A 15,000-nucleotide genomic window follows, 5' to 3' on the forward strand; every position below is an offset into this window, starting at 1 on the left:
AAATAAAAAAAAAAAAGGCAACATAAATTAGAACTAAATCCATTCTTTCTTTTAGGGGAATCTGGGCTTTTTTTTTAAGTGCTGGAACCTTTGAAGGAAATGGCGATCATGTAGAGACAGGATGACACCTATTTGCAATAAACAATGCAAAATAAAAAGATCTATTTATTCAAATATTAATAAAATTTAAATAAATCAAATCAGCAAGGCAGTGCTCATGCAATGTCAGGAGTGGACAAATAAATATGTAAAGGAATTAGCTGGTAAGACTGTAATAATATGAAGTTAAATAGCAATAGAAATTCCTTTTTGAGTAACATCAGGAGATTTTCTTTATACTGTCCCTACATACATTAGGAGTCATTTTAAAGTGACTCCTTTGCGAACAACTCGTTACTATTGTTTACACCAGGCAAACAGAGCGTGTGAAACCTTATCAACACCTGCGCTATCTTGTTCCGTCTTATCTTCTGGAAAGTCCCTCTTGACAGAGAGGAACACACTGCTGAAGGTCAGAGAGCGGCTGATAAGCGCTTACGAACAGAAAAGTCTAATCTAGACGCAAGAAATCATTAAATATGTTTTGTGTGACTGCCTGTCCGACTCGTTTTACTTTTCTCCTTTTAACACGAATCTGATTTACTGCTCGTAGTAGCAGCATGGAGTTCCTCTTCTCCGTTATCAAGCGTGAAAGTATGTGGAATGTTTATCGGCTGTGTCTATCACAGCAGACGTTCAAATCTCATCATCTGCTGCAGCACTGAAGGAGGCCAGGATGAAAAATGAATCTCTTTATTATAATAGAAAACCCCTCTCCAGTTGCAGGAAGCTGCTATTGATTTGGGAATGAAATATCCACACTCAATGAGATCATTGCTGCCTGCATCACTGTCCAGAGCAGGAGGCTAATCGCTAAGAAACCAGCAATCTTCTACATTCACATGCTACTAACTTATTCAAAAAAAAAAAAAAGGTTGATTTTTATCGCTTCATATGTTATAATAAATAAGTAATTTAGTGGCCCATATTAGATTTAAAGATACAAAGTGTCCGTGGTGGAGACATTCAGCTTTTCCTCAATAAATCCTGTGTTTTTGTCTGCAAACAAATGCTGATCAGTTATTGGTTGTTGGGAAAGATGCTGTTCAGTGATTGTTTAATGGGAACAATGGCGATCGCTCGTGATCAGTAATTAGCTAATGGAAATGATGGTGAGCAGAAATTAGTTAATGTGAATGATGATGATCAGTGATTGGTCTTTGAACACACAGTCTTAAGACAATGTAAAGACAAAGTTGTATGAGGCAAACATTGTGCAGATTTTTCCCCACTACTGTAGCAGCCTTTGGATCAGTGCCCGATTTCCCCAACTCTCCAGCTTCCTGGATCAGTTGCCTACTGACCGATGATCTTAAAAGAATCATTTCAAATTGATGCTTCTGTTACACTCAGTTCCACCCATCAGCATTTCAGCCAACGTTCCAGCACTCAAATCCCACTATCCTACAGCTGTGTCTGCTGGAATCAACTCTTTAAAATCAAAACCTGACTGTAACAAAGAGCCCACAAAGCCTCAGAGGGCACGGTGTGCTGGAAGGAGCAGCTGTGGAGCTGAATTATAAACAGGCATCTTAAAGTCCATCCAGTTCTAGGAAGAGCAGAAAGAGCAGGTGGCCAGATCAATGGATCAGACCTTTGAGATCAGACATAATCACTTCTTTTATAGCTCCATCCCACATAACAAAAAGAGGGACAGATAGACAGAAAGAGAAAGAGAGAGTGTGAGAGAGAGAGAGAGATGAAATGAAACAATCTCTATTATTTTTAAAGTGCATTTAGTAAGATTAGTCGTTTTTCAGGATAAGGTTAAATCACCAAAACTCCTACCAAGCTCCGCCCCCAGGATGTCTGTAAAATGACCCAAAGGAGTATTTTGGAGTAAGTCAGTTACACTTAGTACCATTGGGGCTACAGATAAACCTTTAATTTTTTTATGATGCTTTACATTATTTACAGCTTATTCTAACCTGCGTTGGAAAAATAGACTATTGCACCTTTAAGGCTTAAAAGGAAAGAATTATTATCCAAGGTTGCTCTCTCAGCCCTGTAGCGTTTACCTGAATTCAGCAGTGAGGAGGTTAAAGCCGTTGTACAGCTGACCCTCAGACGCCACCTTGCGCAGGTATGAGAAGCTGTCCACGTTCTCGGTCATGTAATTGGTCACCAAAAACCCTGGGAACAACAACAACAAAAAACGAACACGAGTGTGCTTTTAGCCATCAAAGTGATAATGATAACAAGATGTTTTTCTTTAAACAAATCTAATAGCATCACACTGATGTCCTGAGCCCACTGCATCGCACCAACACACACCAGTACAGAGTCAATAAAAGTGGCAGCAGTAGTCAATAAGATGCTGCGAGTTGATTTTCTGTGCTCCATCAGCAACGTCGCTAACGTCCCTTGTCCTCCGGTAACAATCATTAACTGGAATGATGCTCACTGGTCGATGCTCACTGCGTTCTCACACACATTCGTACAATCACAGACAAATTGGTGCTGACAATATTTTACAGCCGCATCTGGATGTGTTACTTCATTGTTTGAGTTTGGAAGAACAAGTTACAAGCATAAAAATGTGATTTCATTTAAATATGATTCAAATTCAAACTTGATATCCAGTTTCAAAACACACAGTATAGAATTTCCTATTCAAATCCCAACATCACAAAAATCCTCTGACACATTCTTGCTCTGTGAAAGGTGTGAGAAACAGTGCATGGCCCACCTCTCCCCAGGGCTTCCGGGTTGTACTTGTGTTCCAGGTAATTGGTCAGAGCTGATAGTTTGCCTCGTTTACTGATTCCCAGCCAGGTCCCGCCTTCCTTCCCTTCCTCCATATCCAAACCTGAACACACACATACACACACACACACGTTATTATTTCAATACATCCCAGTTTAGAAAGAAGCAGTTCTTTACTAATAAATGTGTAGCTTCCTCCTCCTCCTCATCATCATCCAATTGAGCAAAACATGAAATAATCCTCATTTAATGCTAAGCATTCCAAATTGTTTATTATTATGAACTTCTTTATTATTATTATTATTATTATTATTATTATTATTATTATTATAATCATCTTCATTTATTTATTTTTTTTGGTTTTATTTTTTTTATACGTTATAGAAGTATATTTAAGATAATAGCTATAAAAAACAAACATTTATGTCAATTAAAAAATGTATACATTTACAAATAAAACAGACAGTTTTAATTAAAAAAAAATAAAATAAAAAATACATCTTTTTTAGAAAAAAAAATTCTAACATTTTCCAGCTGTACACAAACCGGATCATTGGCATTTTATTAAACCTGGAGCCTGGTGGCTTTTCTGCACATGGGATTATTCAAATCATGGTGAGATCTGATTTCCTTAAATTCCTCGAATCCAGTTAATTGGCAGAGTGTTTAGTTTGAAGTGTACAGCTTCAGGAAGACTCTGAAACCTTCTTCAGAGAGCTTGCTGAATGAGTTACATCTCTTACAGCAATGTTATAGAATGCAAAACACCATAAAACTGCTGTAATTACAGAACCCTATCTGGAGATTCAGTCTAAATCAGTATATCTATGCGACAGTTGGTGGCTTTTGGAAAATGCCTTGATGTGTTGCGTTAGATCGGTTACTCAAAGCCGGTCACGTTGCCTGAGAATCCCGTGGGCTCCATGTCCTGCGTCGCTCTTCATCAAAATTCATCCCATCCTCCTTCCTGCAGCAGATAACACCCCGCCCTCCCCCGCTCCGCACTTCATTTCCGTCACCTCGCATAAAAGCACCCATCAATTAAGGGCTCTTGTTGGTCACTGACCCCGTGATTAGCAGCACAAACAGAGGCCAGAGAACAACAACACACCCCAGAACTCCCTCCCAGCCTCGAGGCAGAGCCGGATTCCTTACACTGACTCGCCTTCTGCAATCATTTACATTGCTGCTTTCTGGAGGAGTGGAGCACTGGGAAACCATATAATATGTTATACAATGTTTTTATAATTACGGTCCTGAACAATGCCAAATCGAAGACTATGTTCATTGTGAAATCTTTTTCATGAACATTCACAAATATATATTCTTTACATCTCAGACTTGCGTACGAATCAGAGCTCATTTAAGATAATTTCTCCTAAAGTGACAGTTCAGGGACGCTTTTGTAATGTAACAGGCTTCGCAGAGAGAAGACGAATAACGAAGTACATTATCCATGAAGCAAATCTGGTTTGCATGGAAACGAGTGGATGAAGAGATTCATACCTGAATCAGAGAACACAATAAGAGTGTTTGATTTTTAATTCAGCTCTATGCTCTAGTGATGGATAGACCAGAAAGAAAGAAAGAAAGAAAGAAAAAAAAACACCAGCACTGGGACACTGTGAGAGCTGGAAAATTCAAGTGTTTTATTTTTTTGTTATTTCTAGACGGCATTAAGTCTTTTTTACAAGTAATTGACACGTATTTAATTTGGATTCTTTCACCTATTCATAAATTGAGAATTCGTCATTTAATAGTCTAAAATATAGCATGTATCTCCTAGACTACGGAGATAAAAGAATATGGCAGGTGATCATACGGGTCAAAGTTATATATGAGTGCACTTTTACCGCTGAGGATATCTTTACCGCTGCCCCACCAGTCGGCAGCTTTGGATGGCCTGTTGTAGAACTCATCTCTGTTCGACGCCAAAATCAGCCTGCAGAGAAAATACAGATAACAAAAGATGCAGATGAACAGAAGAGAACAACATTAACAGTGCAGGAGTAAGGGCAGGATACAGAAACGGTGCAGCTTCAGGCCCAAGATAGGAGGCGTGGCCTTTAAACCCATCACAGCCATGAAAGGAGGCGTGGCCTCTACAACCATCAGACCCATTGAAGGAGGCGTGGCCTCTATACCTATCAGTCTTACATCTTAAAGCTCCAATCATCATGTATGAATTTTGTGTGATTAATTAAAAGTAATAAGGCTTTTGGAAGCTGCTTTACAGAGTTGTACTGTATCTGGAGCTCATGTGGTGGATAGCATGGAGTCTGTTAATGCCACCTCCATTTGTTCTGCTCCATTTCATTTCACTCCAAAAGATGTGTTTGGAACGAAGGGCCAATGGATCTCAATCTGAGAACAGCTCGCTCCTTTCTGCCAGGAGAAGAAAATTAGATTGGACCATGAAATCAGAGACAGAAATCTCCTCCTCAATCAGAGACAGAAAGGGGGAGAGAGAGAGAGAGAGAGAGAGAAACAGAGACAGAAACAGAGACAGAGAGAGAGAGACAGAAAGAGAGAGAGAGCAAGAGAGAGCCAGAGACAGACAGAAAGAGAGAGAGAGCGAGAGAGAGAGAAAGAGAGCAAAACAGAAAGAGAATGTTTGAAAGAGAATGAATGACATGCTGAAATAAATGGAGTGAGGATGAGAGATGGAAATTTGCACACAAAAAAAAGGTTTCATATAGAGACTCGTACACTCGTGATCGTCCTGCGTCATTGAGCTAACAAACAGGCTAATGTCCTTCAATTGATTAGCGACTAGCGAGATGTACAGCGGTATCAATCTCACAGCTTTACATTCTTATCGGCTGAGTTAATTAAAGCCATCCCTGCAGCGGCTGCTGATAACAGCTCCCTCAGATCCTACAGAGATGGAGCAGCATGATAAAGTCGCGCTGCGATAATTAAAACAATGATAACAGGCGTGGATGAACATTCTGAATAAGTTCTCAGTTCTCGTGAAAACACGCTGATGATTCAAGCTTTAACCCTGATTGCTGACTTTTTTTTTTTTTTTTTTTTTTACAAACTGAACAACCTGTTTGCATAATACTCAAAATTTCACAAGCTTTCTTCTCACAAGATGAAGGTTTATGTAATCAAATTTCATGGAAATGAAGAGAGAAAGAAAACGATCCCAGAATACAAAGAAACATGTCAAATCATCTCTAGCCGTCCCTTTCCGCTTCAGGGAATCAGCTTTCTTGGTGTCGCTAGTATCACTGTAGCAACAGAATAAAAAGAATAAACACAAAGACTAAAGTGTAGATGATGGAGTTTGGAAAATGAATTTGAAAAAAGTTGCATAGAAACGTTTCACACAGCTCAGAGACGAGTCTGTGCCTCGGTTAGAGGTTTAGAACTTTTACCCAGTTTCATCTGTGTGTGTGTGTGTGTTGTGTTCATTAACATTACACTAGCGTATTCTATAATCAGACTCTTTGTTAACGGGGGTTTTTATGAAGAGGCCTGAACATGTTTTTTTTTTAAAGAAAAAACAAACTTCAAAGGCTTTGAAGAGAAACGGCTCGTCTCAGGAGAAATGTGAATCCTGCTGATTTTAAAAATTAAAGGTGGAGTGTACGTTGTTTGAAAGCCAACGTCGACATTTGAAATCACCAAAACAAACACGCCCCTAACCGAAATGGGTCCCACCCATGTATTGATAGCTCCGCCCACACATACATACGTAACCCAGGCCACTAATTGAAAGAAATGTGTCTATCATAGCTGAAGGGAAGAACAATATGATTGCAGATAAACAAACAAAAATGACACACAAGCATAATCATGCAAAGGGCGGCATATATTAGCTTTGTTAAACAATCAAAACCAATGTTACTCACCTATCGAGAAGGAAAAAGCAACCTCTGCGACTTAAGTAAAGTTGGCCGCATATTCACAGATTCGAATTTCCCGAGTCAATAACTCCTGAGTGTTACTACACAAATAACACCTCTTTTCTATCTTAGTAATGTAGAAAGGCAGCTACAACACAATTTTCCTCAAAATCAGCTTTCCTCCACAGTGGACAAAATAAAAAATTCTCTATGTGCAGACGACTGAGAGACAGATTCGAAGGGACCGTCAGCAAAGTGTAAAACCCGAAAAGCGAACACTACAAAAACAGTCAATAACTTCACTGTAATACACTGTACTGTCACCAAATTCAGCTCACATATCACTGATGTCCTGGTAGTTATACTACAATACTTATTTGGGGGAAATGTCTTTTTAATACATACGGCCAACTTTACTTTAATATTTAATATGCGGCCAACTTTACTTACGTCCCTCTGTGTCCCATCGCAGGCCTTCCCGCTCCTTCAGTTCTCTCCAGCGCTGAAAAGCTGATCCAATATTAACCCGAGTCCTGCTTCTTGCCTTATCATAAGCCTTTTTTCGCTTTACGTTTTTTTATCCGCCATGTCAGTGTTTAAAATGCTTTCTGCTAATGCCACACATGCATATTGACAAGACACGCCCATTTCTGTTCGTCGCCCGACTCAGCTTTCTGAAGCATTTCTCAAACATCGTACACCCCACCTTTAAGGCTGAACAATGAGAACGTGTGGCACTCACCTGTAGGCGTTTTTGGACACAGGCCTGGGGTCGAACTTGAAAAAGATGATGCACATGAGGACGTGGTGCTCAGGCAGATTCGTCTTTGTCACAGCAGTAGGTGAATGAAGATCACAACACTAAGTGCTGGAGAGAGAAGAAAAGAGGAACAGAAAGTTAAGAGCCATGATATAAATGATCAAAGCTATTGCCTTCACAGTGCCTTAAGTTTTCTAATAAAATTCATTCTAGCTTAACTACCACTACCACCATCATGAGACACAAATCCCACATCGACACCAACAGCGTGAACTCTAAACACATGAGAAATCCCTTCATACAAACAGATGCTTTGTTTTAATAACACACCTGAAAGTGAAACTAAATCACTAAAACATGTAAATACACACTATAGAAAAGATGACTAGTGTTTGTTTTTAATGTAAAACGGCGTCAAAGCGCTTTCCTTGTGAACGACATGCTAAGTGTTTTATAAATATTACAAACATTAATCTAGAATTAGTGAAATTGTCCTCACCGAGTTTCCTAATACACCAGGTCACCATGAGGGCTCCAACACACACACACACACACACACACACACACACACACACACACACACACACACACACACACAAACTAGCTCTACTTACAATCTAATTCAAAATGAATTATACATTTAAACCCATATAATCTGATTGTCAGCTCTAGTGGTTTGTAACTAGCTGAATCGCGCCCTAAATCGATATATAGGGCACTAAATAGTGTTTGCAAGCCACTCTATCACAAAGCCCGGTGTAGTGCACTCAGTTAAGGGAGCGCTCGCGGTTTGGAACTCCTCCCCTGTCACAGGGCTAGTCCGCTTTTAAATGCTAGGCTAATCTGTGATTTCTCGGGCGTGCGATTTTTAAACGAGGCCATCGCAAACAGTGTGTCAGGTGAATCAGTATAAATGACCTGTTTATTAAGATACTCACGAATCCATGTGATGTTAATGATCACTTCATAGATACAGGCGCCCGAACTGCTAAACGGAAGTGAAGTCCGCTAAACAACAAGTGCACGGTTGGCTTGGGGTTGCCAGTTTCAGTGACATAAATCCTTTCAGCTATACATAAACAGGGTGAGCCGAAAAAAATCTTTAATTTTATGCAAATATATTATCAGGTTGTTTTCCCACGCTATTAGAGATATCTACGGAGATTTTAACTATACATTTACAATTGACGTTTGAAAAAAACAAATAAAATAAAATAAATAAATAAACAACAACGTGTCATGATATTATGGGAAATTCATCCACCACGAGGTAAAATGATGAAGCGCAAATACTGTTAACGAATCAGACGCATCATGTCGATCCTTCTTATAACCACGGCGAAGGGAGACCACACAACTAATCTGGCAACACTGACTGAGGAAAGCTTGCGAAATCCTCGATTCTGATTGGCCAGATTTTACAGTACATCATTAGATTCAGGTCTGTGTTTTTACCTAATGTATGAATAATGTATGAATAATTCCAACTATTGTTTCTGACAGTTTTAAGAGTCTGATTATGTTCCTAACATAAATGTGTACTTTTAAATTATTTTACTCCTGAGAGCTCTGTTTTAAAAGATTAAGTTTCCTTTTTCACCGAAAACACACACATGGTAAAAGTGGAGAGAATTTACACCTGATTCCATGGAGTTAGATGGACTCGCTTCTCTTTTTGATTGGCAGCGCATTCATCCAATAAGGTGCTGTTGGATCCTTAACTGAGCAAATAGCTGGTAATGCGTAATGCGAAGGCGGGGCATATTGTTTTCGCCATAGGACGTTGTAGCTGTAAGGGTTTTTAAGAAGCATTAATCCTGTTGTTATTGTTTAAAATAACACACCAAAACAATGATTTACAATCACATCAGCTTTATTTGTGTCATTTCCTGACTGTTTTGATGGATGTTTATTAATGGAGCACACCTGACCGTGAGAGTTTCTACATCAATCAAGCAGCCAGACAATCAGGTAAGAGTATGAACACAGTGAAAACACTTTAAAATGGTGTATGTACTTAGCATTAGCGTAATTATCGTGGTGTGTAGGGTAGAAAAAAGACCTGCTCCATTCCCACCAAGGAATACTGACTTCAAATCATTCACTGATGTCTTTATAAAATGCTACGTATTAACACAGTTCTCACCCCAACAAGCTTGTGTGGATTTATATTTCATGCATGTGTAAGTGAATAAATTCAAATAAAAAAAAAAAGTGTATTTTGGGGAAAACTGGTAATGGCCTTCCTTCTTTTTTTGTGGAATTTTCAAACTTTTGTTTTTGAATTAAGATTTGAATGCCATTGTTTTATTATTATTTATTTTGTTTTGTTATATTGTTGCCATTACAATATATATATATATATATATATATATATATATATATATATATATATATATATATGAAAATATATATATATATATATATATATATATATATATATATATATATATATATATATAGGAACAGAAAAGATACATCTAAAGATGAATATATATATATATATATATATATATATATATATATATATATATATATATATATATATATAGATAGATAGATAGATAGATAGATGAAACATTGTTTATAACTGCAAGAACAGTACAGCAGATTAATGCATGAAGGTATTGAAAGCCATCATATATATAATGCGTCCTAATGGGTTAGCAGGTGACCCCAGATTGGTTTTTACGTTGTATTGTGGTTTTAAATTTTCTTTAGATTTCCGATGGTGCTGGACAAATGTGTATTTTTTTGTTTAGCCAAAATGAACTGGCAAATAATTCAGTTAGAAAATATTCTGTATTTGTAATTGAATGAGTCCTGGATACCTTCAGCCATTATAACTGTGTAATGGAATCCAGTAGGCAAGTTTCCATTAGGACATTTTATTGTAACACCTTTTAATCATTTACTTTTCAATATATCAGATATAAATTATATGGTGCACAAACTTTCGCCTCGGCTTTAATGGTTAGATTTTGACATTTTAAATGACAGAAAACCGCCACGAGCGCATTAATTTTATACAAACGCTCTACTTCCGTGCGTTTTAACGCTTAATATTTATACATTTTAATCATAATCAATTTTGTTTCTTATTTAATCGTTTATGGTAAATATTTTGTTTTGGTTTTATTTTTGTTTGTTTTTTTTTGTTTGTTTTTTTTAAAGCGTGAACCGAAGGCGAGCTACCAGCTGGCCGTTATTACACTACGCGCGTGCAAGTTTACGCACGCGGCTCGCGTTGACGCGCGCGCGCACCCCTGTCATCTGTCATCTGGCAGCGCAGAGTAAGGTAAGATAAGACTGGTCAGGTTTAAATTCTGTCATAAAAGCAACAGAAACGTCGCGTAAAGCCTCGAAATGTCGCGCTGTAACCCTTTCAGGGCGATACTGAAAGGTTTCGACGTCGTTACTTATGCGTTTTGGTAGCGTGAATCTGTGCTGTGGCTGTTAGCTCGGATAAATATTCACCAAATATTCTCAAATGATTTTCCCGTTTTTAGTGTTGACAAAAAAAAAAAAAAAACAGCCTGTGTTGTTGTTGTTGTTGTTGCTTTGGTCAAAACTGTAGCACTATAATACGCGTATCAGATACAATACCGTTTATTATGGCCGCGTCTTAATCCGCACTGTGTAGTTTGCCAGAATAGCACGCGCGAGTACAGTATACACTATACTGCCGCATAGTACGCGGTGGGTTGCCATAGTTACCATAGCTCGCGCCCTGTTGTGACATATTAATTAGTGCGGTGTGCTGTGGATTGAGACGCAGCCCTTAATTCCAGTCGTCAGATTGTTGTTGTTGGTTCCCTTTAACTCACGCGCGGTCAGGTGCATCTTGTTGCCATAGCAAACCAAAATCGTGTGTGTGCGTGCGTGCGTGTGTGTCAGAGACAGATAGATAGCGAGAGAGAGAGAGAGAGAGAGAGAGATAATGGCTGTGCTTTTCTCTTCAGCAACATGACTAGCTGTGGTTGTTTATTTCCCACAGGATTGAACTGTATTTTATTAAACTGCAGAATTAAAAGCTGTTGGATGGAAGCCACATTTTCTATATTAAAGGTATGAAATTTTAACGCTGCTTGGCTGTACAACAGATTTGCAATTAAAAACAGATCAGTTGAATATAAATACAGGTTCTACATGCACATCTTCTGTCTCATTTTTTCACATTTAATACCTTTTGCAGCACAAACATTCAGTTTTCAAATTTCTACCTGTTTAGAGAGTGTCAGTCTCGCAGATCATTACACACACACACACACACACTCCCCCCCCCACACACACACTACACACACACTTAAAGAGAGATCTGTAGAATTCCATTTTTTTCCGCTTAAATTGTTTTTGCGTTATTTCAAAATTCATGTATTTAATTAAAAAACTCGATGACAAGTCATCAGTGAAGTTTTGTGTATAACAGAATTTCATAATTTCGTCATAATTGTGAGATAATACGTTATAGTTATGAGATAAACTAATATGTCGATACACCCATATCCCAGACACTACGTCAGAAATACAAAATATGAAGTCATAATTCTGAGAAAGTTCTGAAGCCGTATTTGAGATATTGAGTAAGCTTTATAAGACAGAGACATGATCCTGAGACAGTGAGTTATAATTATTAAGCAGTCATAAATCTGAGATGCTTGGTCCTATCTGAGGGATATCATCATCAGTTTGCAATTTCGCATCAAGTATTTTAAGATATTATATGTATGTGTGATTTAGTCTGTCTTGTTTTAGAACGAAAGCAACAGTATATCTGAATGATGAGCTGTCCTCATTTGTGACTTTTTTTTATCTCCTAGCCACGCTAGCAACTCATGCTAACCACACACTCCTGGATATCGTACACTGTACACTGTACATATTGATTGTCTTTATTATTACACATCACATCACAAAAAAGAAGAAAAATCCCTGTCATGCTCCTGATTAGCGCTTTTTTAATACACTCGCTTAGTGAGTGAATGTCTCATCCCAAGCCTGAGGCAGCTGGTATCCAATGTTAGTCTTAGTTTCTTTTGCCCTGCAGTTCAACACTAACTAACTCTGTGTGTATTATATCAGGTTATATTAGAATAGGAGGCTTGTGCAGTCTTCTTTCTTATGAACCACTTTGTTGAGATGAGACTTCTTTTGAGTCGTGGGATTTGATGTTACGTCGTGAAGTTTTTATCTCCAGTTGTTGATATTATTATTAACAATTATGTCACAGTTCACTTTTCTGGTGATCTTGTGATATCTTATATATATATATAAATGTGTGTAAATGAATATTACTCCAGAAGCAGAAATAATAAACTGTTCAAATCTTCTTTTTTTTTTAACATTTATTTTCCCAGATTTTTAAAAAGAATCAGTGTATTTTTTTTGTTTGTTTAGTTTTCCCTATAACCCCAACTCTGTTCTCCTGCTGGCAGTTTGTTGGGAAAGCTCCTGACACACATGGTGTACTGTAAAATGTCTTGGATTATTGTGATATGGACTTTTGTTCTCTCCCTTCACTTCTCTCCTGTTTATGAGCTTTGCTGTTGCAGTGGAGAATTTTCACTGACCCTCAGACTTGAGCACAAACTGCTATTATTTTGCAAGTCTTTAAACTCCCCATAAAGTGGCTTATTAACCGTTATTGTGCTTTGTGCGTCAAGGTATTTCAACTTAAGTGACTGCGTGTGGATGCACCAAGCCTCACCTCCATTAAATCGAATCAAACCTGACCGTGTCCTAGTGAGTTAAACCTGAAGTACAGACAATGACTGAAGAGCCTGAAGCTCCAGGCACAAAAGCACAACCTGCCTGCGGTGTCCATAACACTGCAAGCTCTGAAACACCATTTTAGGTAAACTGGGGCGGAGTCTATAAAGACGAGTCTGAAATGACTGAGCCGCTCGCTCCGCTGCAGGAGAATCCTGCAAATCAGATCTGGATCTGATGATTTTATTACTGACTGAACCTTTCATTTTCTCCCTCAGCGCCAGAATAAATGCACATCCGTGACTTGTCAACAAGCTTCCTAATTTTCTTTCAGCTGTATTCCTTTTTCTGGCTGTGCGCTGAATAGTAATGACCACATGCCAGGTTCGGGGGCGGAGATCGCACCCGGACGTCAGCCGGCACATGAAAGGTCTTTGAGGAAGCGTAACCCCGTCCTCGCCCGTATCTAACCACCGAACGCTGGTGGTGTTCACCGGCTCACAAAGCCGTGCCTGATTGAATTGGCTTTGACACCATCAGAAGAGAAAGAATTGATTTTTCTTTCCCCCTCATTGTGAGCTTGTGTGAGATCTGATGTTGACAGCAGTAAAGACTCCGGCTCTGGAGTGACAGAACAGATTCAAACAGTGTAAAGCTCACGGCGCCCTTCACAGCCAGGAAGCACCTCCTTACAGCAAAGCACCTTAGTTTAGATGTATCAGTGGTGTGTGTGTTCAGAATAAAGTGTGAAGCTGCAGTTTTCCTCCACTGCAGCACTTTTCTGGTCTCTTTTGGTGTCCTTGCAGATGATCTCTCTCTCCCTCTCCCAAAGTCTCCGCCGCAGTCCGCAGCGAACAGAGTGAGGAACGCTGATACCGTGTCACGTTAATCATCAGTGATCCCGCTAATTGCTGCTGTGCATAATTAATGAATAATTAATCTCCCTCTTATTAAATGAATGAAAGAATCACAATAGCCTGTTGGCGTTTTTTCAGCTCTGAGCTGGATGTGTTTTCTCTACAGGTGTCAGCCAGACTGAGAGCCCTTTTCTCTCTCACGCTCCGTTTTCAAACCTTTTCTCCATTGTGCCTCGTGCATATGCCTCTGACGTCTCTATACGCGGCTCTGCTGGGAAACGGAGCATTTCGTTGCTAGGTGAGAAACTTTGTAGCTGAAACATGCACTTGAGCCTGCTGTGGAGAATTGGCTCTCACGCTGGAGGCTCTTAACTCGTCCTTGATGCTCATTTCACCCATCTTTCCCTGGAAGAGAAAACCGCCGGTGGAATGTTAAGACGTCAGAATGTGGCGGTTCTGCCGCTAAGAGCTCGCTTCATATGTTAATGCAGAGCTCTTTTGTGCCCACCTGATGCTTTGGCGTCAGTTATTTCTTTAGCTGTACGCTGACTGGGAGCATGGCACTGCAGTTCAGCTGCGCTGAGTGCAAACCTAGTGAGGTTTGTTTGACGTGTCTGACTCAGAACTGAGCCATGGCTAAAATAACAGCATGTAAAGTAGTCTTACAGACTGTTAATCAGAAGCCCTCAAGGAGTTGTGTTTGTTCCCACTTATTCACACACGTGACTACGGTAAAGCCATCAGATATGGTCCTGCAGGGAAAAGCCTGAGGGCACACAACAAGAGAGCGAGAAGGAAGTCTTATCTTGAAACTAAACTTACAACTTCTCTGCCCTGAATAGACAGAACACTGTCACCCTGTTTAAGCACTGTGACCAGTTCACACTGAGGGAAACCCTGACAGAGTCCAGACTGAAGATGAGGACAGACTGCGTGCTCTCACTGTGACCTCAGAGACACAGAGACAGAGCTGCATCTCCTCACCTAAAGCACCAAGCAGAAAGATTCATGCCTC

At 39.3% G+C, this 15,000-nt stretch overlaps 2 protein-coding genes across 11 annotated transcripts in view; one reads left to right on the forward strand and one right to left on the reverse strand.

The window, feature by feature from the left end:
* tango2 (transport and golgi organization 2 homolog (Drosophila)) overlaps positions 1 to 9,194 on the reverse strand; it is a 13,294-nt gene extending 4,100 nt beyond the window's left edge. For 2 of the 5 annotated variants that reach the window (XM_027140436.2, XM_027140407.2), the window contains exons 1-5: positions 8,358 to 8,495; positions 7,402 to 7,527; positions 4,659 to 4,747; positions 2,789 to 2,908; positions 2,118 to 2,232 (exon numbers count right to left, since the gene is read on the reverse strand). In XM_027140436.2, the coding sequence (XP_026996237.1) occupies positions 2,118 to 2,232; positions 2,789 to 2,908; positions 4,659 to 4,747; positions 7,402 to 7,457 (380 nt within the window). In that variant the 5' untranslated portion in view covers positions 7,458 to 7,527; positions 8,358 to 8,495. Of the gene's footprint in view, positions 1 to 2,117; positions 2,233 to 2,788; positions 2,909 to 4,658; positions 4,748 to 7,401; positions 7,528 to 7,918; positions 8,137 to 8,357; positions 8,496 to 9,058 lie in introns of those variants that run through there. The other 3 variants (XM_027140446.2, XM_027140418.2, XM_027140427.2) reach the window with 2 other exon arrangements.
* Positions 8,371 to 15,000, forward strand: part of arvcfb (ARVCF delta catenin family member b) — a 121,481-nt gene continuing 114,851 nt past the window's right edge. The window contains exons 1-2 of one of the 6 annotated variants that reach the window (XM_047817934.1): positions 9,079 to 9,390; positions 10,594 to 10,717. Coding sequence is in view for 1 of the 6 variants with exons in the window: in XM_047817937.1 (XP_047673893.1) it covers positions 9,325 to 9,390 (66 nt within the window). In the remaining 5 variants the exon portion in view is untranslated. Of the gene's footprint in view, positions 8,504 to 9,078; positions 9,391 to 10,593; positions 10,718 to 11,468; positions 11,488 to 15,000 lie in introns of those variants that run through there. The other 5 variants (XM_047817940.1, XM_047817942.1, XM_047817937.1 and 2 more) reach the window with 5 other exon arrangements.

This window comes from Tachysurus fulvidraco, chromosome 9, assembly GCF_022655615.1.
Source record: "Tachysurus fulvidraco isolate hzauxx_2018 chromosome 9, HZAU_PFXX_2.0, whole genome shotgun sequence".
NCBI lineage: Eukaryota > Metazoa > Chordata > Actinopteri > Siluriformes > Bagridae > Tachysurus > Tachysurus fulvidraco.